Source organism: Malurus melanocephalus, unplaced genomic scaffold (assembly GCF_030028575.1).
Source record: "Malurus melanocephalus ecotype Western Australia unplaced genomic scaffold, MMel_1.1 scaffold_7, whole genome shotgun sequence".
NCBI classification, from domain to species: domain Eukaryota; kingdom Metazoa; phylum Chordata; class Aves; order Passeriformes; family Maluridae; genus Malurus; species Malurus melanocephalus.
The window spans coordinates 4,003,723-4,029,466 of NW_026623239.1; the positions used below are offsets into that span (position 1 = coordinate 4,003,723).

Sequence of the window (25,744 nt, forward strand, 5' to 3'; positions counted from 1 at the left end):
CAACAGCTCCTTACAGTAAGTCTGTTGGACTGAACTTCATAGACAATGATTTTAAATATACAAATCTAAATCTACAGATCTCCCTGAATCTATTGGGGAGGCTCAAACATTTAGCCTGTTAAACAACAGCTTGGGCTAGAGTAGCTGGGAGTTTTCTCGCACCCCAGCCAGGCACCTTYAGTACTCCTGGCGCCTGAGATATCTGCCCATGACCAGCCGCATCTTCCATAGCCCCAGAAGCAAGCTGCAGAGCTGTGGCCACGCTGCATGGACACATGGACAACGGAGCACCGGGAACGTCCATTTCCCGGTCTGGCAGCAGACCACCGCCCTCCTGTCGCCAAAGCGACAGCAACCCACTTTTCTTTCTGAAGTCAGTGACCACAGACAGATGGGCCGTTGCAGAAAGATTAGTATTAAAAGACGACGTATACCGTATCTAACATACGGCCAGCAAAAGGGCATGCAGCGACTGCCGGAGAAGCAGCTGTGGGGCTGTTCCTGTCCTGCCGGGCAGCCTAGCCGGCATTCCAGGGCAGACCAGGCCTATGGGAGCAGATGGGGCTCTCCCACGGCCCCTCCTCGCCCTGGGCGCCCCGCGGGCGCGGGGCCCGGAGCCCGCCGCCAGTGCGGAACACGAGGCCTTGCCGCAGGCCTCGCACCTCGCCGCGCCTGCTGCAGCCCCGCCGGCGGGCCTGTGGCCTCCCGGCCCGGCGGGGGCGCAGGCACAGCGCTCCGGGSCGGCCGCGGACGAGGCCAGCAGTAGCCCGGGGCCCAGAAGCACGGAGAGCGGAGCAACCCGGCGCCGACGCGGCTGCCATTTCCCGTGGCCTTCGGCGCTCCAGGAGCGAGGGCGGGGAGAGGAGGCGGAGGAGAAGGAGGAGGGAGGGGAGAGGGAGGTGGCCGAGCCGGAGTGCGCTGAGGCTCTGAGCTGCCAACACTCACACATCGCCTGCCGCCGCAGCCGCACTGCTCCCGGACTCCGGAGAGAGGGAGCGAGTGGAGGCGAAGAAAAGCCCGACGAGGGAAAGGAGACAGAAGACCGCTGGCAGGGGGAAGGAAGTCAGAGAGGAGGCAAACGCAGAGAGAGGGAAAAGGACCCCTCCTCCCCGCGGAGAGACGACTTCCCATGTAGCTAGGGATAGAGGGAGAAGCTGGCGCTCGGGAACAGTGAGAGAAGCTCTTACAAGCAAGTTACTTAATCCCCGGAGAGCGGCGGGAAGAGRGCACAACAGCAGTCGCTGATCTAAACCGCTATTCCCAATCCCTCATCATTTAACTCCCGGGCGCTTCAATGCACTACTCCAAGCTCTTCCTAGTTTCTTCCTCGGGGTAACTTCGGAGAACGTACCGCCGGAGCCGCCCGGAGGGGAGGACAAGGGCCTCGGAAAAAGGAAGTTTTGTGGGGGTTGCGTGCGGAGGAAAAGATGGGCTGGAAGCGCCGCTGTTGCTGGGGAGGCGGAGGCGGCGGGGACCTTCTCTGCCGGCTCACCCTGGTGCTGGGGTTCCTGCTGCCCGCCTGCAGGACGCGCCTCTACACCAACCACTGGGCTGTGCGGATAACCGGGGGGCTCCCGGAGGCCAACAGGATAGCGAGCAAATACGGATACATCAATATGGGACAGGTAACGCCACTCACAACTTACTTCCTAGCGGGCACCGGCGCTGCGGCCGGCGGGCGGGCGGGCAGGGTGCGCGGCTTTGCCTTGCGCCGCCGGGGCAGGGGCAACGCCGAGGGCAAGGGACTGGGGGCCCCGCGGCCCTATCCGAGCACGGCCCCGCCGCAGGCCCCGCCGCCGCCGCGGGGCTGTCAGCAGAGCCGCCCCGGCCTCCCGCCGCGGGAGGTGATGCGCGGGGGCAGGTATGCCGGGGAGCGTGGGGCCGTGGCCTTCCCCTTCGAAGCCAGGTGTGAAAAGGGGCGCGGGCCGCYCCTGGGGAGGGCCGGGGAGGGCATTGCCCGGGGGGTCCCGCCGCGCCTCTGCTCGGCGCCTCACTGCCTTCGAGGCAGCTGAACTTTGCGCTCTGCGGCGGGCAGCCTCTTATGCTCCCCTTGCGAGTTGAAAAGCGCTGGTACAAGACGAGCTCGTCCTGCAGCGAGCGCCCGTCTCCCCGGCAGCCAGGACGTGGCAGCCGCGGCCGCTGGCTCGCCGCGGAGGGCGTCCCGACCCCCGTTCTGGCGGGGCGTGCGGAAGGAGGAGGTGGCAGGGTGTCCCGGAGTGGCTGCCAGGCATGCGGCTGCCGGCGGCATTCCGTGGGGAAGGAGGGCGCCCTGGCGGGGCCGGGGCCACACCTGGGCTGGCTAGATCCAGACATCACCACATCAGAAAATTCTTGGATCCAGTCAGGTTCAGAAACTGCAACTGAGTAAACACCTGGTTCTCACTGGATCCCATCACACTGAAAAATGTCCCCCTTCTACAGTTAGGCACAGTTTTGTTCAAAATGTCCTAACATCGCTTTTTCTAATGGAGTTTATACTCACTGTTTTAGGCTTTCCTTGCAGTTCTCAAAATATGAGTTGCATATGTAGGGTTTATAAGGTGAGTGCCTAAAAAATAGACAGTCCTGTTGCGTGCTTGGGTGCAAACATCCAAGCACATTCTTTCTAGGCAGTAGTTTATTCTACATGATTTGAAAGGTTAGAAATGAGCATTTTCAGGTACAGAAGGCTTCCTTTTATACATGAGGTTTACAAAAATGCAGCTGTGTTTACACTACAGGCTTTTACTATCAGCCGAATCAAAGTAAGACCAGATTATTATTGTGTTTTAAAATGAGTTCCCACTTACTACATCATGGAATCAAAAGTTTGAAGTACAACTCAGTGTTCCCACTCTTTGCAAGTCTGAATAAGACAGCTGTATGGTCAATTAAGATAAATAATTTACATGAGAAAAGCTGGAAAATGTCACTGGAGTAGCACAAARCATGATGTGTAAAGATGCAGTTACTTAAAAAAGTTGAGTACCAGCATCTCTCATGGAATGCTTGAACAGGCAGGCAGTACTACTTCCAGCTGGAGGCACTAGAACTTGAGAGGAAGCTTTCATATAAAAATTGAAGTACTGCGTTGGAACTACCATTTAGGAATTGAAGCTTTTTCTCTTTCTCTTGTTTGTGAATTTCTTTTTAATCTCATATGTTTTTTGCTCAAGATGTTTATATTCCTATATGGGCCCTTACAGTGCCAAAATAAGCAACAGTCAGTTGCTTTTCCTTATTTTTTTCTTGTGTCGGGCTGGCTGGTCAACTCAGAGCTTGCCTTTTATACTTTGCATTTGCAAACCCCGTCTTGAATGAAGGAAAGAACGTAGTAAGCCACTATTGTTTTTTTATGTGTTAGTGAAAGTGCATATATACAACTATTGGATACCAATAATGGATAAATTGCAGATTAGGTGTACAGATGGGAATGAGAGAAAACAAAGAATAAAAATAATTAACAACTTGGAAATATTTTAGTGGGTTTGTGGATGAAAAAGAACAAACTGTCTAGGTAAAGACAAGTAAATGGGGTAAGGTATTAACTTTTGGAGAAAGGGAATCAGGGACTGTTGAGGTGCACTTGCCCATAGTGAGCTTTTCTCATTGTTCTGGAAAAGCAGGAAGATATTTGACACAAAATAGGAAATGCAAAAGAAGGTGAGAATGGGGYAATACTCTACTGTTTTTTATTGAGACGCAGTTGCAAGCAATTAAAAATTTTGTTTTGTGTGAGTTGTTGAAAGACATTCTCTTAGCTGCATATGCTTTGAAAACAGTGAAAGAGATACCAGTAAACAGAATTTTCTCATAGAGTTACACAGTAGGCATAATATTTTTGGTTACTTTAAATTTATGAGTTCACCTTTAAAAAGAAAGYGCAAAAAGCTGAATCGAAATTCCACTGGGGCTGGCCCAAAAATCAAGTTACAAATTTCCCAGGAAAATAACCTATTTAAAGTATTCAAGATWAGAAGCAGTGGAACTGTATAAAAATGAAAGTCAGATAGTTGCAAACCAGGAGTATTCTGACAACAGTTAATTGTRTGATTAGAGCTGAAGGGAACAGTAGAAAAGAGGGATTCTGACAGGTTCTTATTCTTATGGCCTTTCTGTTAATTTTGAATTTGTGGAAAAATGGCATTGAAAGGTATATTAAGTTGATCAGTGCAGACAAGATGGTAGACCCGGGAAGGCTCTGGATTGTAAATACCGGCCAACGTCCCTCCTCCCAGTTTTTGTTATTTAGTGCATTCCTGGTAACAGGAGGAATTTAACTTACTTTTTTTTGATATTTGTGTGATTTGGAGAATATCCAGTTGAGTCTTGAAATACCTCTTAGGTAATTTTCATTGCCATGGTGAAGCTGAAAAGGCTTCCTAAATGACTGGACAAGTCAATCAGTAATAGATGTCAGAAAGGGGTGTTAAAAGAGGCCCTGAGATGATCTGCTAGTGAGCAATTGAGAACTCTTCTCACAGCTTTTGGTAAACTTTTGTTGCTCTCAGACTTCTGTGGTCTCTGTGTCTTGTTATGAATCTTGAAGCTTTGGCTTCTRTATTCATTGAAAAGAGGAAGATTCCATTAATTTTTAGGGAACACAGCACAACAGAGAAAGAATCCCMTTTTACTGTATGTTTTTCCAGGCTATGCATTTTGTTTCCTGTTTCCTACAATTTGCTCTGACATGCTTCTTGTTTATCTTGTATTTTGTGTATTGCCAATGTCTTCGTATGTCTTCGTTGTTTCATTGGATTTTAAAATTACACAAACCTGTAATATCAGGACTTAAATTCATAGAGTTGACTTACTTCCCCCTTTTCCAATATGGCCTTTTCTGACGTACCCCTGGAGTGCAATTGAGTTTCTCTAGCRAGAAAGAGTTGTATTGTTCTTTTTGCATGGGTCTTTTAAGACAGTGGTTCCACCTTGTAAACCCTCTAGTACTGTGATAAGGTAGCAGTAAATCTGTGCTGGATTGAGCAATTTGGGGTATATTGCATCCCCCAGCACCTCCTTGCTGGCACATTATGTATTTTGCAGTGGCAGACCATTCCCTTAGAGCAAACTATCTGTCACTGACATTCAGGAACATTTCTTTCACTGTTGGAGGCTGTGAAAGTTTAAGCATCTAGTCTGTGTAGCATTTTGTACGATTGGTTTAAATATTGTAACTATTTTGCTGTCATCAGGTGCCAGGAGTTTCTTGTTCAGGCAGTGGATTTTCCTTGTGTTTCAGGAGCACAGGAGAAGCAAATAGTTGATACCCCAAAGGTGATGGTAGAATGGAAGAGATAAAGATATCTTATCTGTGGCTCCAGCAAGGGAGAAAAATGCTTCATTAATCAGATCCTGCCATTCCTTTTTTTCTTTCCTAATTCTAGGCAAGGGTTGAGGATGGGTCAGCACTTTCCCACATCGCATCTTTACTCTCCTAATAGTATTCTTCCAGGAATTTTACTTTTCTGATCTCTTTTCGGAATCAAGTAGACTTTCCTTTACAAGTGACAGATCACTCTATCCTTCCAATTGTCTTTCTGCAAGGAATACACACTRTTAGCCAAAAGGCACCAAGTATGCTGAGCTTGAGCTGTGCCTCAGGAGTCAACATTAGATAAACAGATTTGCTTTTCTAAATAATGTAAATGTTGATGTAATTTGCCAATAAGGTTTTTATTGGGTTTTTTTGTTTGTTTTRTTTGGGAGTTTATCRATTTAACACCTGCAAATCACACAGACATTTAATAAATAATACTTCAAACCTGTTAATTTCAATAGTTCATTTCAAACCTGACATTTTAGAGATGACACAGAGAAGATGTTGTGTAATAAGGTTAATTGATAGAAAGAATGGGACGAGTAGTGTTTTTCATTTTCCAAATCTATTCCTGATGGAAGGCAGAAGTGAATTTTGCAAACTAAGTAGTTCAAATTGCAAGACAAGGAGGCAGTTAKGGAAAAAAGGGAACTTATTTTGAGATAAAAAGCCTAAATGGAGGTTGTTGTCTTCAGCAAAGGAAGGAGTTTGCTGCCAAAGTCTCTGCCACTTTACATTGACGTAAAAAAAACCCCACAAATCTGGCTCACAAAACYGAGGTGGTAGGCCTTTGTGCAAAGAAGTTCAAGTGCTCCATAATATAGATAGATAATAGAAGGGACATAGCTGTTAAGAGCCTGTGTGATCACAGCACTGAAATAGAGTATGTATTACTATACTTTGATACTGCAGTAAGTTYAATGAAGTGCTGAGTACTAAAGATACAACTATCAGAACAATGGTATTAAAAAAATTAAAGGTAGGTATACCCTAAGTTGTATGCACATGCAGATGTATAGAGTGGTTAAACAAATACACCCGGTAAAACTGAACTTTATCTTACACATGGCAGGAAAAAAGTGCATTTAGGGGTGGTAGAGAATAAGCATCGCTAGAAAAATATTTGGAAAATATAAGTCCTGAAGCAAAATTTTTGCATATGTTCATAATGCCACAGAACCAGTACACTTGCACATATTGGAGACTACAAAAGATATATCATGGCTATTTCTTCATACTTAGTAGTAGTTTTCTCATCTCTGCAGTTAARGATGAGAGGGAGGAGAGAGAGGGAACAGAACTTAGTACTTCTAAATATGAGCTTTTCATTAGGAGTTGGATGAAGAAAAAATATGGCTTCTGGTCATAGAGGCAGTCTAGTACTACTTTTATGTTGTTACAACATGAGGGAAGATGATATTCTTCTCTAATAGTATAGTGATCAAACTACAAATTTTATGATTTTTTTTTATTTAAAGTCCTTAGCCAACACAGGCTAAATTATATTTTTAAGAATAACAGATAGTTGTGGCTCAATTTACAAATGTTAATGTTGTATGAACTGATTCTCTTGAACAAAGTATGGAAGTGAACCATGCTAGGTTAAAATGGAAGAACCAGAAGAAATCTGTAAAACATATTGAGGTAAATCCATTGTGCATCTTACTTCCGGTATGACAGCAGTCATATGTCTAGTATGACAACCTCTGACTGACAATGGCTAAAGCTATAGAAGTGAAGGACAGGAGGGAAATTGCTGGATTGGTTTGTCCATTGCAGTGCCTTTAAGAAAAAACAGCTATACCCACATATTTCCTGGCAGATATGTAACCAGTTTTTGATGGTCTTCAATAAAGAAGTTCTACAGGGTCAGGTTCCAGTGGTTTCTTAACCCTCTGTCCTAGGAAAGTCAAAACTGTGTTAGTTTTTCTGCACTTCAAAGTTTGTGTTTCTTGTTTCTCTATGAATGTAAAGAGCAGCAACATTAGAAAAATTGTAGCRTTTCCCTCTTGTGGTCTTTTTTGTTTTTCATCCAAGTTAGTCCTCTCCTTTTTTCAAGTAAGTGAAGCTTTTACAGATCAGTCTTACTGTTTGATTGGTCTTTCTAAGAGATCCTGATCTTGGGCAAGGAGTTGCTGGAGCATTACAGTTGAGTACAGCATATGGATTGCTTCAGCTCTCTTCAGGTCAGCACTCCCGTTTACGTAACTCATTATGGCATTTGAGTATCCTGTAGCCATATTACATTCTTGACAGAGTTCAGCATGTGATCTSCTATGGTTCACAGATTGATTCTGCCAGATTCCTAGCCCATTGCTCTCCAGGCTGAATTTATTCAGTAGGTTATTATTTATTAGGTGTAGTACTTTGCTTATGCCTTTGCTGAATGTTGTGCTGCCTTTCCAGACCTTCTTTTACAGTGTCAATTCGTTTTGAATTGTGTTCCTTTCCCTCAATATATTTGCATATCACTTCTGAGTCTTCCTGTATCTTATGTTTAGTAGGTGTCTTTTCTATGCCAGTATTCAGGCTGCTAGTTGAAATATTGACGAAAACAATTTCAAGAGGMACTCTGGCAGGTAATTATTTACTGCTCTGCTGTAATAAATAGATAAATCATCTTGCTTATATAGTTTTCACCAACTGTTCCTTAGTTTAATTTGGTGCCCTGCTTCAGGAATTTGATACCACTACTCAAGTAGTACTTAGAGATAGATAAAGTTTTTAATTTGCAAAGTATCTGCTCAAAATGAACATAAATAATATAATAAACATCTGAAGAACATTGGATTGGACAGGATCCGATTTTTGAYTTCAGTTTTAATCTAGTCAGAAATTAACCAATTAAAAGTGATTTTTTTTTCCAACTGACAGACTAAATTTAGTCATGGCCAGTATGTTATGTATCTGCTGTTGTGCTTAAGTGGCTCCTGTTTCTCCATCACATTTTCAGACCCAGCCTTTACTTTTGCTTTAGTAGCTTCCAGCTTCCTATTAGAAGTTAGACATCCCACTCCTACAGTCATCATGGTTGCTATGTTTTGACTGATTTCTGTTTGCCTTAACCAGAAACGATGCCCTGCTTGTATACAACCTCCCCACTTTTGTACAATGCCATAAATAATTCACATTGTCAGATAAGATATTTCCAGTGTCATATTTGAATGTTTYAGAGCTGTGTTCTGTGGTTCTGCGATTGGCCAGTATCCCTTTCTCTTCCCCTCCAAATAATCAATTGTAAATTCAGCAGGTGGAGAAATACATGTCAGCCATGTCATATGTTGCTCTTTGTCACCTGCCAAACACAGGAAAAAGAATGATCAAACAGAATCCTGCTTACCAAAGATAACCTTAACTCACTAAGTGTTTGGCAACATGCTAGTCCCAATGTGATTGATACTTGCAGAAGGAAAAACTGTTTGGAATGAAACATTGACAAGACCAGCAGAGTATGAGAACTACAGAATGAAATCCTGCCAGAACAGCTTGTTGTGCAAATTCTTGTGGATTACAAGATGTTGCACAATGGAGGTGAGATTGTAAAAAGCATGTTAATCAGGCAAGATAGAATATACAGTTCTAAATAAATCAGGAAAGAATAAATTGTCTGCGCAGACTCTTCCATATGGGAGGAACGTGATCTCAGGGAGATGGCATACGTTTTAATAAGGAATACCCATCAGCAAGGTCCCAACTTTGCTCAAGTTACACTTTTTTTTCCTCTTTTTAAAATTTTTWAAAATTTTTTTTATATATTTTTTTAATTTTTCTGTGCCAGCAAGGAATAGGTTTGTGTTTTAGGGCCAAACTGGAGTTACAGAGATGCTGCAAGTCACAGTTGAAACCTGTGCTACATATTTTGTTCAAACTAGAGCAAAAAACATTGAGTTTTATGTAAGAGCGCTTAGAAGTCAGTGAAGTGTTACAGAATAGTGTGTGTCTGAAATTCAAACCTGGAACTGGGTAAAGTTCTCTTTTTAGAAATACATTGTTTAATCAGTGGTATCATGTAGTGATACTGAGTAAACACAATTTGAAGTATTTTACTTCTTACTTTGTACACAATTTGATATATTTTACTTCTTACTTTCTAACACAATTTGAAATATTTTACTTCTTTATTACAGTGCTGGACACATTTGGAGGATTTTTACCCTAACCAAATGTATGTCGCGAAACTTTACAACACGGTATTTATTCCATCGTGTTTGTACATATTCATTACAATGTACTTCCTAGCTAATGCATAAACATCACTTTTTCTAGAACCAATTTAAAGGCTTCCACCCCTTATTGGGAGTCCTTTAATGGTCCTAGAGGGTCTTCTAAAGGGATGTCTGGTGGTCATATTCACTGAGTGCCCTCAGTATTGTAAACCTTGCTTTGAACTTAGGGCATGTGCAGTTGTTTCTTGTCACACAACTTTGCCACTGAAGCCACTAGGTTCCTAATTGTCTGTTTTTTCACTAGTTCTAACTGTGTTTAGCATCCTGTACATCTTTTATCTGATTTGCTATTTATTCTTTAAGCTATATTTTGCAGCTTCCAAGGAACTGGAAATTTCCATTCTCTGTGATGTCTGTCAATAATTTCCCCTCTGTATAAACCTAGCGAGCATTTCCTTTTCTTTCATTGAGCTTTTCTTTGCAGAACATTTACACAGTAAACTGTTGTCTTAAAAACAGACATGAAAGAAAATACATTGTGTTGCACCTCCAAAACCAGTAGCATGACATCTAGGGCATAGAGAAGTAGATCCTACAACAGGATTTGAACAGCCTTTATTCAAATGGACTCAAAAAGATGCAAGGCYATTCTAAGTCCGTTAAAAGATCTGTCTAGCCACAACTACTGTGGGCATAGGCCATGGTTTTAAGTTACTGTCCTGGGTGAGGAAGAGCAAAACAAGCATCTGATGCTTTTCCCTAACATTCCCTTCAGCTGTTTTCAGCTAAGGAGCCTGCCTGAGCTGGATATGGTTTCTGCATACTTAGAAATGCTTAATGTTTTCTTTGTCCAGATTCTTGTTCAGTCTCTGAAATAAAACTGAACTTTCAGCATTMACAGTATTCTGTGGGAATTATTTCTAAAGCTTTCTACTTCACTATGTGAAGACATACCTCTCTTTTGCTTGTTTCTTACCAGCTTTATTCGATAACTACTGAAAGATATGGGGAAAGGCAATTTTTGTCCACTCTTACACTGTATGTGATTTCTTAGTTTTTATTTCCCCTAAATTATGTTGTACCTAGAACTGAAGGGTCTTAGTTTACTTGGCTATTCCTTGTATAATTTCTGTTGTACTTTATCTTTTTCTGCTTTTCTTTTCCCACTTGGAAACTTTTTCAGGTCTATTATGTCCTCTTTGAAGGACCTCTTTCTAGTCCCTCTAGAGGGAACTAGAAGCTATACAGCACTTAATGTGACAAAACTTTGCATTATTCTCATAATGCCACTCTGCTTTATTCTTATTCTGCAAATTCTTCTTTCGCTAACATCTAGTATGTAGTTTGCTGTAGGGATTTCTATCGAGCTGAATTTCCTGGATTAGTCTGCTATAGCACTGAGACTGTTGCTCCTTAGTGGTACTGGGCAGCTCTCATTGTTTAGTGTGAGCTTTGGTTTGTGTGTGATCTAATTTTGTCTGTATTGGTTTTCATTTGATACTGTTGTCACTCAGTTTTGTAGGGTCCTTCTACAGTTCATGCACAGTCAGCAGTTGCAGTTTTTACATTTGTCATGGCTGACATCTACACCTCATTGCTAACTCTGTTTTCCATGCATATTTTTATAATGAAAAATGTAGGAACCAGAAGAGATTCTGCAATGGAACCCAAAAGAACTCTATCTAGAACCTCTACCCGTTGCAAGAAATAAATTACTATTTAATAAACAAATAACTATTACTTCTAAGCTTTGCTTTCAGTATTTTGGTTTTGATTGCTTTCTTCTGCAAAGACCTTAAGCAGTGCATTCTTAAAGTCTCAAAACCTACTGTCAAAGAACATTGTCWAAAGCCTTTTGGAAGTTCAACGAGAGTATATCTATTTACCCATCTCTATCTATATGCTTGGCTTCTTCAAAGAACAGTAATAAACTTGTTAGGCAGAATTTTCCTCTGTTTAACTATTTCCAAAGCAGCAACTTTTTACCCAAGTGTCTTACTTCTTAGTTTCTACTAATTTTTTTTTTTTACTACTTAGTTTCTACTAATTTTTCTAGTAGTGGCTTGGAAGTTAATAATGCCTCACATCTGCTTTTAAAAGTTGACATCACATTTTCCACCCAGTTGCTCTGAAATGTGGAACTGTTTTTTAAATGAGATTTTCAATTACTTTAATTTACTGAGTATTTTTATTCAGTTATTCCACCCATATTCCTTCAACATTGTGAACTGCAGAATGTCAAGTATTGTATCGCAAGTAACTGACCTGAGCTGAACTGAAGCAAACAAATCAATCAAACACTAAACTTTGAAAAAAATCCGGTGTTTTTGTCAGTGTGTTGTGCTCCAATGAGCACAGCTTTTAGCTGGAAGAGTTTTCTAACCCTGTTGGAAATGARTAGACCCCTTCCCTGCGGGATCAGACTGCAGAGTAAGCTGTTTTCTCATGAGCAGCCAAGTCCCATCCTGCACAACTGGTAGTTTTACCAGTGGAGTGTACAGTGAAACTAATGCAGATATCTGCAGGATGGTTTTACAGCTTAGATTAGCTTCTTTCTTATTTGAAGTGTTATGTAGTATTGTATTAGTATTATGAATATAGTATTGTATATAGTCTATATACAGTWTCTAGTATGTAGTATCATATGAAGTATTATGTGGTATTCTTATCCATGAAGTATCAGTAGCAGTTTATAAAAGTCTTAGTAATCTCTCAGTAAGGATATTAAAAAATTCTTTTGCACATACCCCCATTACATTAGTAAGGCTGACAGACTAGATATATCCCATCACCACATGCAGCACAAGTGCCAGCCCTAGCTGGCATGGCAGTATTAATTAAAGAGAAACTGTGTACAGTTCTCTTCCTTGCTCCTTTGTAAACAAAATAATCTGCTTTCCATTAATTGAAAGCCCAACATGAATAGGATTTTATTCATACCTAATTGAAATAAAAGTTAATTTCCACAGGATACAAATATGACAATGTCTGGAATTGCTTTGACACTACTGACATATGCTTATCACTGCATCACTGTTGTTACTCCTTTTTCTGTCTGTCTGCTCAAGCTGTGTGTTGACTTCAGCTTGGTACAGTAGTTTAAATTTTCATTGACAGTGAACAACAAGACTCTGACCAATGAATTTTAGGCCACTGCACGATGAGGGTGGCCAACTGACAAATCACAAGACCATCACCTGGGAAAACTGGTAGCTGGAATTGAACAGAGTCACAGARCATTGTTGTTTTATAAGAGTTAACTATTCCATGACCTAAAAGGTCCCTGAACTGTGTTGGCATCAATAAAAAGTTCTACCRTTGCAACAGACTGCTCTTTTGGAAGCCTTCTTGTGTATAAATGCCATTCCAATTGTGTGAAATTTGAGCAATTTCAATTTCTTGYCTGACAAATGCAAATATTAATATGACAAACATAACTGCAGGGTGAGCAGTTCCAGTGGTGGCTAAAATCTGTATAATTCTATGATTATGCTTGAATACTACAGAATGCAATAATTTGGGGGATTTTTTTTTTTGTCTCATTTTCTCACTTGCTTTTTCTTTTAGTATATCTTAGATGCCAAGAGAATTTTTTTGTTTTGATACTATTAAACTGTTGCATGAACAGGTGCTGCTCTAGTTTTCTGACCAAAGTCAAATGGGTTACATATGGAGACATAAACAAAGAACACTGACAAACCTTACTTTTACACTAGACRAAGTACGAGCTTTTGTACAGCTCCAGCATTAACCAAGTAAAATAGATGAATGTGTCAGTAGTGTGGGGTTACTGGACAAGTTGCATGTTCCTCTGCATTTGGTTAAGCATGCTGTACAGGGTGGAAGATATCAGACTTTGCTAGAGTGCAAAGTTGAGGAAGTGTGATCTAGGTTAACTGTATAAGAGTGCTGGATTTAGCGCCTACACACCCCACGTAGAGGAACTTAACTCTGTCTTAGATATTCCCATGAGTCACTTCTTTATTACTCTTTGGTAAAYTGTATCAGTAATGGAAGAGGAAATTGCTTAAATCAAGTCTCATGAGAAAGTCAGTTAAATGAAAACATTGTATTTCCTATGACCAATAAGTGCTGAATTCAGATTTGTAAGACAAAGTACAGCATGAAAAAGTTTATTGCTGGCAATATAAATGTTCACTGTAAACAGTATGACTAGTGTAAGTCACCATATTAGTCCTTTTGAATGGTATAAATTCCCTTGCTAATGTGCTTAGGAGTTTTATATTGATGTTTAAATAACTAAATACAGATATAACAGTATTTCTACTGTTATACTAGAACTGCCCAGTTYTTACATCTTTTACCTACAGAAGTAACCCCATTAGATTTGACTGCTCGTGATTTATGCCTCTGAAATTCATTAGCTTCAACAGTGATTTCTGACCTACAGTTTTGTAAGTGACAAGGGACTTGATCCCAGGACTGTGTAGGATAGATGTTTACAAGTTTCAGGGCAGGGACAATGCCTGCCTATTAAATATTTCATGATCAAGATTTAGAAGGAAATGAGTGTCAACCTTGTTTCTTACAGCAGTTTGTTAAAAAATAAAACCTCTTATCTAACCTTTATACTGTTTGTATGAAGTAGCCTTGTCAGAACTTTTTCAAGCCTCGTTCATATTCTTTATTATAATTACATATATGAGACTACTGGTAAAGAAACCTTGTAAAGAAGCTATACTCTTTAGAATCTGGAGTAGTTTAAAACACATGMGTATGCATCCTCATTGTCTCATCATTTTACCTTTGTTTAGTGGTACAACATGAAATAGGATTGGAAGATATAAAATAGAGATAGAGACAAAGCTCATTTCAGTTGATGCAGTGTATAATTTAGACATTTTAAATTACAGACTATAGAGTTAGGAAGGGAAAAAAAAAGATTGAGAAAGCAGTGTCAATTTAGTTCACCCCTCAAAATGTTAAAGGTATTTGTTTCCTTTTTGATGGCTTCATCAAAATAATGACTGTGGTACTGAAGCAAACATTACCATATTTCCTAACAGCATCTTTGCAGATAAAAAATACATTATGGCTTGAACTTACAAATGCATGGCGACTGCGTTAAAGTCGCTTTAAATACTGCAGAGGTTGCTTTTGTTTGTTCAGCATAATACAAATATGCTTTGTTGCACTCATTTTTACTTGCAGAAACAAGGTGGTGACTCACTGGGCTTAGCAAAAAAGGGAATTAACTACCAGTTTACATTGCGCTGCTTTTTGTATTGAAAAGAAATAATACAAAAGGTGAATGAAAATGAAGGTTGTAATTGATGGTTGTCCTTTTCATAATATAAATTGATAAGTGAAGGTTGTCCTTTTGATAATTTTCATGAAAAATGTAATGTTTCTCTGGAGCTGCAAGCCCATCATCACAGGTTTGCTGCATAACATTGCATTATTTGGCRGGGACATGAACTTGCCAATTGCTGCAAAGCTCACTAGGCAAAGCTCACAGTAACATGGAGTCACAATTATTCATGTGTGTAATCGTTGTATTTGAATTTTAACATTTCACATTATGAATGTGGAAATGGCTTTCTTTACCATCTTCCCTTATGGTTTTAGGCTGGTATGTCTGTTGGAACCCGCACTTCGTATCAACCCCCTACCACTGCCTGTCCAATAATTAAGAATCTGTGTTAATTAATTTTAGCTATATTTTTGAACATTGTTCTAATGGTCATAACCTGTTTATCAGTTCTAGAGTGGAGGTAAATAAAATCCTTACCCACCTTCAAAGAAATTTTTCAAGTACTGTGGTGACATTCTTTTCAATTTAATGCTTGAATAATCAACACAGTGTCCAGATATCTTCAACTTTTTACATTTTATTCATTCTTAACATCACTGAAGGCATATTTGTCTGCACTCATCTATAGGGAAGTGGTACCACATAGCAAGTGTTCAAAGGGTGCCTAATACACAGCACAGCTCAGATACAAGGAGGGCTGCCAGCTATTGTCCTCCCATAAAGGCTGATGCATTTTCTTCTCAGAGCTGCAGCTGCGACAGAGGAGGGTAGGGATGTAGCTCAAGCCCTGCCTCTGTCATGACTTCTGCAAGGAGCATGCCTTTGCTGTGGTCTCCTGTTACCAGTGGCATGTAAGGCTTCACTGCTCATTACTGTAGGACTTGAACTTCATTTTCACATGGTCTTTATTCAGGCAGGTCTTTCCCTTGGCTTTATTTATCTGATGGGTGTCTATGGGATTTCTCTTTTAATGATTTGACTTCAGTGTTGTTCTTTTTTTTACCTGTTCTTTTAGCACTAGTACTGTTTGTGAGTAAATGTGATTGAAGTATATTTTTATTTTAAAGAAAAACATTAACCTCTCCTCCTTTTCAGAACTCAGTAAGGGAGAAAATTCATAATTTCAACAACAACAACAACAACAACAACAATAAGATTTACTCAAAAGTATACTCTAAAAAAAGATGCCACAGTCCTGTTTGGAAGGATTGTTTCTCCTGTATAGTGGTGTAGTTTCAATTAATAAATCTTAGTATGATTTAGCATGTATTAGAATTAAAGCTATGATGCAGTTTGAATTTATTCTTTCTGACACCTGAATTAATCTTCCTYCTGATTTGTACTAAAACTTGTTTATGATACAATTTTTTTTTTGTTTTTTAAATGATGTAGACACTTCATATAACTATTTGGTTGTTAGGTTTCTTCTCTCAATTTTTCAAAGTAATTCCACATGTTAAATAAGGTTACCAAGAGAGCACTAAAGTACTGTAATTTCAAAAAGCAGAATTTAATTTGACAATATTTGTTTTAAAATACAACTGTACAAAGTAACCTTTATGCAGAAAGTGTGATGTAGGAAGCTTTTTCCAATTTACTTCAACTTCTAAAAGTTATGGGTCAGTTAGGAGTCTCACAGGGAACATAATTTGTTTTATRTTGCTAAATATATTTTATAATATATTTTGAGTAGAGCATTACTCTGTATAGAAAAGTAGAATTTTGATATTTAAAAATAGTTTTGAATAAATCTAACTGGGAATTTAGAATTCCACATTTAAATTTAGCTTTTAATTTAAATTATATTTGAGAAATTAGACTATAAATATAATTAGTTCATATTCTGTAATGGTGTAAAAAGCCTTGAAACTACTTGAAAAACTACTTTTATAGAGGTAATACAAATCAAATATGCCATCTGTCTTGGTTTGAGACAGTTTAAAGAGGTAGGCACTCTGAAATGAGTAACATCCCTCTTGATTCCAACCAATCTTTTTCTGTTGTTAATGAATGAGGTAYGAGTAGATGTAAGTGAARAAATAACAGTTCAATAACAAACAGAATGCCAGCAGGCTTGGGGGAAAAAAGTAAATAACTTCTAGATACCAAACTGCTAAATTTCAAAATTTCATGGTATCAGAGACCCAAATGCCAGAAATGCCCTTTCCCGAGATGGTACCTGCCAGAGTCAACCACTTGGCTGGAGAACCAAGGGAAGATGATGTCAAATCTTCCCCTCCAAGGTGRCACTGTCTAGAGAACTGTGTCTTTCCCTCTGGAATGGGAAGCCAATGGACTTGACCTGGCTTGGGGAAGGAGGACTGTCCATGATGACCAGCAGGCACCTGCAGAATTCACTGTAAGGCCGCTCAAAACCACCAACTGCAGCCTCTCTGAGATGTGCCAAAATCCCACAAAGGGAAGATGAAACCTTTGCCTGAGCAAAGAACAAACAGCCCACAAAGGAGATACCATATGGCAAAGAAGCGAAAGCTGTTCATGAGAGATGATTTTAAAAACGCCAGTAAGTGCACCCCCAGACACACACAATGTACCTGGCTGTAGGGTCTTACAGACACAGTAACAATTTTTTGGGCAGATATAGATATGGAATACAATAATATTATGGATTACCCCAACACACCCAAGTCATGTTAAGAATTTCCACTGCAAATTGAAATGTTCCTTTCATGTTCTTTTTAAGCTGCATTTTTAATTTACTTAGTTTTGCTACAGTAGTATTTCTTGGACTTTTAAAGCTTCCTAAGAAATAGATATTATTGAAATATGAAATTGAAAGTAAAATTTTCTGTTATTTCAGTGAAATAATATTTCAGTTTCAGTGAAAAAGCTCAACTTTAAAACTGATTCAGAGTGATATCAAAAATTATAAATTATTTCAGAATGCTGATGTGTTTTAATCTCACTAAAAAGGTAATGAAAATTAAGTGAAAATTAAAAAGCTGGAGTTTATTTTTCAATTGAAAAAATTAATGTGTTACTTTTACAGCAGCATATAATCTACAGCAGTGACATTACCTTAAAGAACATAAGGCAGTGGTACTTTATTTTGCTGTTATTAGTTTTTGGCATTAGGTATTTAGAAAGCCAAACTGTACTTTTCTAGCTCAAGGACAAAATGTCTCCATTCTGATGTCTGAAAAATACCAAAGAAGGCTAGGGGGGTGTATTTTAATTCAATAAAGCAATATGCTTTCCTCTCTATTTARACAGGAAAGGCAACGTCAGTGGTTAAATGGTAGTGTTATGTTCCTAGCATGTAGAAGAGATACAATGTGATTTACTTCTATAGAATTGTGATGTTTCTGCTGAAAAAGCCATGTGATTTTTTTTAACTTCATTCTTAGTTTTCAGTTGTCTTTATTATTCATATCCAGGTAGTTCAGAAGGGAATCTAATTTCAGAATTTTTCCAGCTGAACTATCCTGTCCTCCAGACTGAAGATTCAATAAACGGGRCAAGAACTCCTGATTACTGTATAGGGTTTCTTTCCCATCTAGGAGACTAAAAAAATTCTTCAGGAAGAAGGGGTTTATATAAGACCCAGCCCTAATTGTTTAGAGTGTCACTGTTCAGAAACAGCAACATTTTGCAGACATCAGTTCCATTTAAAACAAACCTGAAGAAAAAGGAACGTGGGAGAAGCGGATATGAACTGGCAAATTAGACTGTTCCTACCTTTAGCACATACAGAGATGTATTCACAATTTGGGCCGTTGAATTTCTGTTAGTTTGGCTTAAAATAGGAAAATAAAACAATAAAAAAAAACTTTCAACTTGAAAGAAGAGAAAGAACCCTCATATCACTCTTCAGCTCAGATGTCTGAGCACCTCTGCAGCTGTCCTTATGGTGSTTGCTCCTTCAGCCTCAGTCTGCTGGAGATCTGTCAGTACTGATCCAGCGATGGGGCTTTGGACAGGAGAGCTGGAGGTTGAGACAGAATGGTCATTATTGCAGATGGTGAAGTAACCTATCCCAGTCACCCCTAAAACTCCAAATCTGAGTCTCCTAGATGGAAAAAAAGCTATACAGTAATCAGGAGTTCTTGCCCAGTGTATTGAATCTTCAGTCTGGAGGACAGGACAGTTCAGCTGGAAAAATTAGATTCCCTTCTGAACTACCTGCATATGAAAAAATAAAGAAAACTGCAAACTCCACAGTTTTGCTTCTTGGAATACAAGTCACATTTAGGTTCCAGGTCTTGAATGAACATGCCCTTTCCAGATAGGGGTGCTTTAATTTGGGTGGATCAGTRAATAGCTAACAGCCTGTGCAGAGCTTTCTTGCCCCTAAGTGCTGAACTAGAGCCTTGGTTTTCAGATGCTTAACACTTGCTTGCCTGAAGAAGGAAAGGGAGTGGCAGTTTTCTGTAGAATCATTGAACCAGTTTACACTTATGGATAGCAATGGGCCAACAGGGATCAAAATTAAGGGCTACAGGCTGTGAGGTTTTCGGATTTAAATTTYAAATACACTTTGCACCTGGTCTTGTTAAACCACGTAACATCCCTGTGGGCTCACTTTTCAAGCTTGTCTTGGTCCCTCTGAATGGTATCCCATTCCTCTGGTTCGCTGCTCTGCTTGCTRTCTTCCAGGCCATTCTGTGATTCTGTGTGTGCTGGTCTTAACAACCAACAGGGAACTAAACTCCAAATAAGCCACTCTGTTTCCCCTACCCCTTTTGATAATGGAGGGACAATAAGGACAGATTCTGCAATAAAAATACCAATTTGCTAAAAATCACAATAACCACAGCATTATCAATAGTAAAAAGTACACAGAAAGTACACTAAAAGAAGGTGCCTTACCCACAAAATAGCATTCATCACCAGAAACAAAGAAAAATGCTTCTCAAAGGCAGTGCCAGGTGTGGTCTTCAAACAAAGGCAATGCGGTGAGGAGAGCTTCTACAGCAAAATGCTCTTCCCCAAAAGGGACAAAATAGAATGTGGAAGCTAGTTCATCTGAGTAGAGGGATTGCAAAACTGCTGGCTAAGCTTACTCCTCTGGAGTTGCTTGAACTGCCATTTCCAACTCTCTGCTGCTTGGAAGGGTCCACTTCAACACTGCAACTGCTGTAATAGCACTCTGTAGAAAAAAAGGGAGGAGGGAGAAAAACTGGCAAGCAGCAGAAGGGCCCAAACACACCGTGGTTTAAGGGGACAGTCCACTCTGCTTTTGTGACTGRGGCAGGAGTGGTGAATTCCTAGTTTCTGGCCATGGCTTTTTCCTTCCAAAGCTGTGCCACCCAGCAATGATATGGATTGCATCGAATAAACAGCGATAAAAACTCTCCACCCTTTTCTCTGTGACTGGGACACTAGGAAAATATTTAAAATGTTGTCACATTATACAGAGTACACCAGAAATGATTTTTTTAGAGAACAATTGTGTTGGTTTTGCTTGGCCCCGTTTTTGGAAGTGGGGGGGGGGGCAAAAAGATGGCTCCTGTGAGAAGCTTCTGTAGGTTTCCACCATGTCCATCAGAGCTAATTGCTGTTGGCTCTGAGGATGATGAACATGCCACTGACCAAACGTGGGCCAATTGGAGATGGTGGTTACGCCTCTGTGAAAACATATTTAAGAAGAAATCAAAACAAAGGGAGCATACAGTAGTTTTGCCAGTGGAGGAGGCTGAGAATATGTGAGGGAATGCAGACACCAAGAGCAGTGGATGAGGGGGAGGAGCTGCTCCAGGCGCTGGAGCTGGGATTCCTTTGCAAGCCGTGGTGACAACCATGGTGGAGCAGGCTGTCCCCCTGCAGCCCATGGTGACCATGGTGGAGCAGGCTGTCCCCCTGCAGCCCATGGGATCCATGGAGGGTGCAGAGATCCACCCGCAGTCCATGGAGGAGGGAGGTCCCCAYGCTRGAGMRGGCGGATGCYGRGAAGGGRCTGTGTCCAGCAGGAGAGCCATGGAGAGAGAGGCCTTGCTCCCGAGATGGAACAGCCTGGCCTTGGGCCTGCACCCCGGGGACGAGGGACCCCACGGTGCAGCAGTTTTGGGATGACTGTCTGCCCGTGGGGGGACTCACACTGCAGCAGATGTGCGTAGAGTGCTGCTCGTGAGAGTGGAACCACGCCGGAGAGGTTCACCGAGAACTGTCTCCCGTGGGAGGGACCCCACGGTGCAGCAGTTTTGGGATGACTGTCTGCCTGTGGGGGACTCACACTGCAGCAGATGTGTGTGGACTGCTGCTCGTGAGAGTGAAGCCACGCCGGAGAGGTTCACCGAGAACTGTCTCCCATGGGAGGGACCCCAGGGCAACACAAGGGAAGGACTCTTCTCCCTCAGCAGCCGCAGATCGATCCGGTGATGAACTGACCAACCCCACACCCTGAACTGACCAACCCCACACCCTGAGCTGACCAGCCCCACACCCTGAACTGATCAACCCCACACCCTGAACTGATCAACCCCACACCCTGAACTGACCAACCCCACACCCTGTTTTCCCCTCCCTGCACCGTTGGTGGGAAGGGGGGATGGAGTGGGGAGAAGATCGGTGTCTTTGAGGGTTGTGTTTTATTTCTCATTCTCCTCCTCTGACTTTGTTAGTAATAAATTCACTTCATAATTTAAGTAGTGCCTGTTTTGTCCATCAAGTGTTTCCTCCCTGCTCCTTATCTCAACTCATGAACCGTTTTGTTAATTTTCTTTTTCCTTCGCTCTTCTCTACTCAATGTGATGGTGGGGGAGATCAAATGAGCAGGTGTTGTAGGTGCCTGGCTTTTGGCCAGCATTCTAAACCACGACAATAAAAATGCTTCAGTCTGAAAAAATGTAAAAGTTTGAAACAGAGTTGAAGTGGTTTTGTCAAAGTGAGATAATAGCAAACATAATAAAATTTATTTTTCTGTCTGTTTTTGAAATTTTCTTCTGTCAAGGACTTTGGCACTTTGGAAATTTTTGTTGGAGTTCTGAAAAATGGGAAGGGTCATACCTTCACCTCCATATAAAATACAATCCTGTGCCTATTTATAATGGTTTATATTCCAGCTCTGCACAGTGGGTATCAGATCTGTACTTCTTTGGCTCTTCTACTGTCTTACTGAGTTCAGAATGAAATTTGTACCTCATCTATCCTCACTTCCAAATCCATTTAGGAGCRAAGTCATTAAAGCCTGGAGAAACAGGGACCCTTAAAATATATCCTCTAATCCACCAAATCAGTAGCATATTCTTTTCTATTCAACCCACGGGAGAGCTGTACTTTGCACCTAGATGTTTAGAAGATTTGCTTCTTAAAAAAAATTATTTACAAGCTAAAAAGCATGTCTGAGATTCCTGGCCAGTAGCTGGAACAATTTCCCTACTCCTGTTCTGCCATGTAGAAGTTTTAGTTAGTTTAGTTTTAGAGTTTAATCAGATATGTCAGTTTGGTGACCATATAAATATATTTAAAGAATGTTTAACAGTCGGCTTTAGCATTTGTATTTCCCAGCGGTGTTCATGAGGACACAATGCACATGTAGATGAATTCATTTGGTAATTATGTCCTAAATTATTTTAAWCTTGTCCTAGATTATAAAACAGCATATGGAAGAAATATTTTTCAAGAACAGTCCTAGAAAGTTYGCTTCTTATTTCATGTTACCTTTAAAATTAACAAATTCTCTTAACTCTAAATAAAAAATAAGACCAGATAAATATAAATTTAATGTAAATATTTGGATGCTTTGGTTTTCTGGGATGCCACTGTAATAGGATTGTTAGTTCCTTGAATAACCATAGTGTAGTACAACTGAAGTGTATATATAGATATGTTGAAAATGTTTATCTACAAATACAGCTTCTGAAGATGTTAGATCACGCCTACTCCCACTGTGCAATCATTTTCCTTTGGCCAGGAAGTATTTCGTATTTCTTTTCAAAGAAATCATGCTCTCTGTGCAAAACAAAAGGAGATTACAAATATTTCCCAAGGATATATGAGTTAAATTGCCAGTAGTCTCTAGCAATAGTAGAGTAGTTAGCTCYGGTATTTCTGTCTTTGCATTGCTTTTCTCTGAGAGTGTCTCTAGAGTCAGGGAGTTAAAAATATAAAAAACTGTTTAACAAGAGTGTGCACAATGATAAATTTTATTGTGCTATAGTTGCCTGGTTTAATTCTTCTTCCTAGTGGTCCAAGGAATTGGAAGGCCTAAGTAAATTGCCATTAAGGTAAAAGAAGGCAACAAATTTTTTAGTAATGCTAGTGTTACTTTGCTGTGAGAGGCACTGGCAGTTAGTGAAAGTGAATTTAATTACACTTAAAAGATTTGGGCTCCTTTTAATTCCTTGACAGTTACAAACTAAACCTGCAGATCTCATAGTTCTAAATAATCACTGTTATTATCTGAAAACTAATGATGGAGACTTGACATTGCAATTACCATACGTAATTCCAAAGGCTTGATTCTGTCTCCTCCACCCAAATTCTCAGAGAGAGCAGAGTGGACAAGGATTACAAAGCCTTGTGCTGTCCTACTTGGGCTGAAAACATGCAGATCCCTCCACTGTCTTCCATGGATGAAGAATTGCTAAACTGAAGAGCCTCCAGGAGTGCAATTAGATCATCTCCTAAATTCACTGGTTTGGATCCTCTCAGAGTGGTCAGCTCTAAAGAGTTAATCTTCATTAAATAATTAAATAAATAAACTCCTTAAACTAGTGCTAGACAAAATGCTAAGGACTGGATGATGTTGAGACCTTTGTAGCTTATTTCCATGTAATAATGACCTTTCTGTTTAAACAGTTCTGTGAAGTTGTAAAATCCAGTTACCTGTCTGAGCTGAGTTTTTTCAGTAATGTGTGCTTGTGTGGACACACAAAGTAGTGGATTTCTAATGCACTCTGAAGGCAGCAAGGTCTATAAAAGTTCAGTAACCTTTATAGGTTACTGGTATGGTAAGTATGCACTTAAGACGTCTCTGAAGGCTTATGAAAGCAAGACTAACATGCCTTCCCAGCAGCTAGCACTTCAGTCTTATTTGAGGCTACTGATGAGTCCACGAAGCATCCAGGAAGTAACTGATTACATCGCTATCTCAGGGAAGCATGCCTTCACTTGCACTTGTGCTAAGCCTGGCACCAAATTTCAGTGATTGATATAAATAATAGTACTTAAAAAAGAGTGCAACAGTAACCTGATGCTACTGGACTGTGCTACAGGCTGTTAAAATCAGAATAAACTTCAGTTGTTGTAGTCAAAGTAATGGAGTGGAACAGAGTAGAATAGAATAGAATGGGGATAGATTAAAATTGGAAGGGACCCACAGTGGTCATCTAGTTAATAAATTCAGGGCTGACCAACAGTTACAGCATGTTATTAAGGGCATTATCCAAATGCCTTATAAAATATTGGCAGGCTTGGAGCATTCACAGTCTCCCCAGGAAGCCTGTTTGACCATCATCTTGGTRAAGAAATGCGTCCTAAAGTCCAGTGTGAGCATCATCTGTTGCCATTCTGAACCATTCCAACACTGAGTGATTGATTGTATTCCTGAATTCCCGGATTCCAGAGGATGAGATCAGTATCTCCATCTCCTTGTCCCCTCCTCAGGAAGCTGTAGAGAGCAATGAGGTTATTCCTCAGTCTTCTATTCTCCAAGCCAGAGTTCTCAGCTCCACTTCACAAGTGATATCTTCCAGGCTATTCATTGGCCTCCTCTGGATGCATTCAAGGACCTTTGTGTCCTTCTTAAATTGTGGGACCCAGACCTGCACACAGTACTGTAAATGAGTCTCACCAAAGCTAAATACAGCGAGATAACCACTTCCTTTGGCTGGCTGGTTATGCTGTATTTGTGGTACTCCAGGATGCAGTTTGGCCTCATGGCTGCCTGGATACATGTCTATCTATCACACTTAATGTCAGCTAGCACCCACAGGTTGCTGTTTGCACGTCTGCTCTCCAGCCACTTCTCTCCCATTTTACACTCGTGCGAGGTGTTACTTCATCCTTGATGCAGAATCCAGCATTTCAACTATTAAAATTTCATCCCATTAATCATAGCCTAATGCTCTGATCTATCCAGATCCATCTGCAAGACCTTTGGTCTCTCAAGAGGGTCAACAGCATCTCACAGTTTGGTATCATCAGCAGGCTTCTTTATAGATCACCTAAATCCTGTATGGAGATTGTTGTTAAATACTAGTGAACAGAGCTGATCCTAGGACTGAGCACTAAGGAGCGCTACAGTTGACTGGCCACCAAMTAACTTGTCATTCATGCTGTGGAGATGTGCCACTTTTGCTGGAATTGCTTTTCAAAGAGAAGGCAGCATGAAATTACTACTAATATAATTAGTCTTAGACAAACCAATTCCTATTTAATTGATGATAAATGCAGTTGATTTAACTGAATGTTTTGGTATTTTACTTAAACTAGACCTAAGTTACTCTTTTCAAAATGAAGATATTGATGAACCACCTACAAAGATTGGTGTTAATATCCTAGACCCTGTTGCAGTTTTCCCTGTTATGTGAATTCATTTAAATGGTTGTTATTCTCTATCAATATCAATATTAGCTTTGTAGTCTATGTTCATATTTTCTCAAGATTTTGTTTTCTAATATTCTAATTATTTTTTGAATTCATGAGTAACTTATTTCTGGTTCTCTTCAAGTCTTTATTGCKGAGCTCGCAGGTTTCCTGCAGGCATATTCTTATAGATACAAACTCTAAAATCAGAGGGATTTTTAAAGGTGAAAGTTTTCAAGTATTGCTCCATCCTCTTTGATGGTATTGGTCAGCTGTGTTTGGAAAACCAGGCCTATTTCATGATGTCAGTTTGAGTTTTAATTTGAAATGATAGTAGGCATTTCAAGACTGTTGTCCCGTTTTTGCTCATCATTGAGGAACTTGAAACTAAACTGTTAAGTTTTTTATAAGATTGGCAGTGATACTAGGTCAAATTCCAAATGAGTTGGAGAGGATTCTCCCAAAGACAAGGAGACTGAACGGTAGTTTGTAGGTGAGTGAAACTGAAGTTTCAAG

At 40.4% G+C, this 25,744-nt stretch overlaps 1 protein-coding gene across 2 annotated transcripts in view; it reads left to right on the forward strand.

Moving 5' to 3' along the window:
- Positions 1-900: 900 nt before the first annotated feature.
- PCSK5 (proprotein convertase subtilisin/kexin type 5) overlaps positions 901-25,744 on the forward strand; it is a 220,019-nt gene continuing 195,175 nt past the window's right edge. For both annotated transcript variants that reach the window (XM_057372770.1, XM_057372778.1), the window contains exon 1: positions 901-1,625. In XM_057372770.1, coding sequence (XP_057228753.1) covers positions 1,428-1,625 — 198 coding nt within the window. In that variant the 5' untranslated portion in view covers positions 901-1,427. The remainder of the gene's footprint in view (positions 1,626-25,744) is intronic.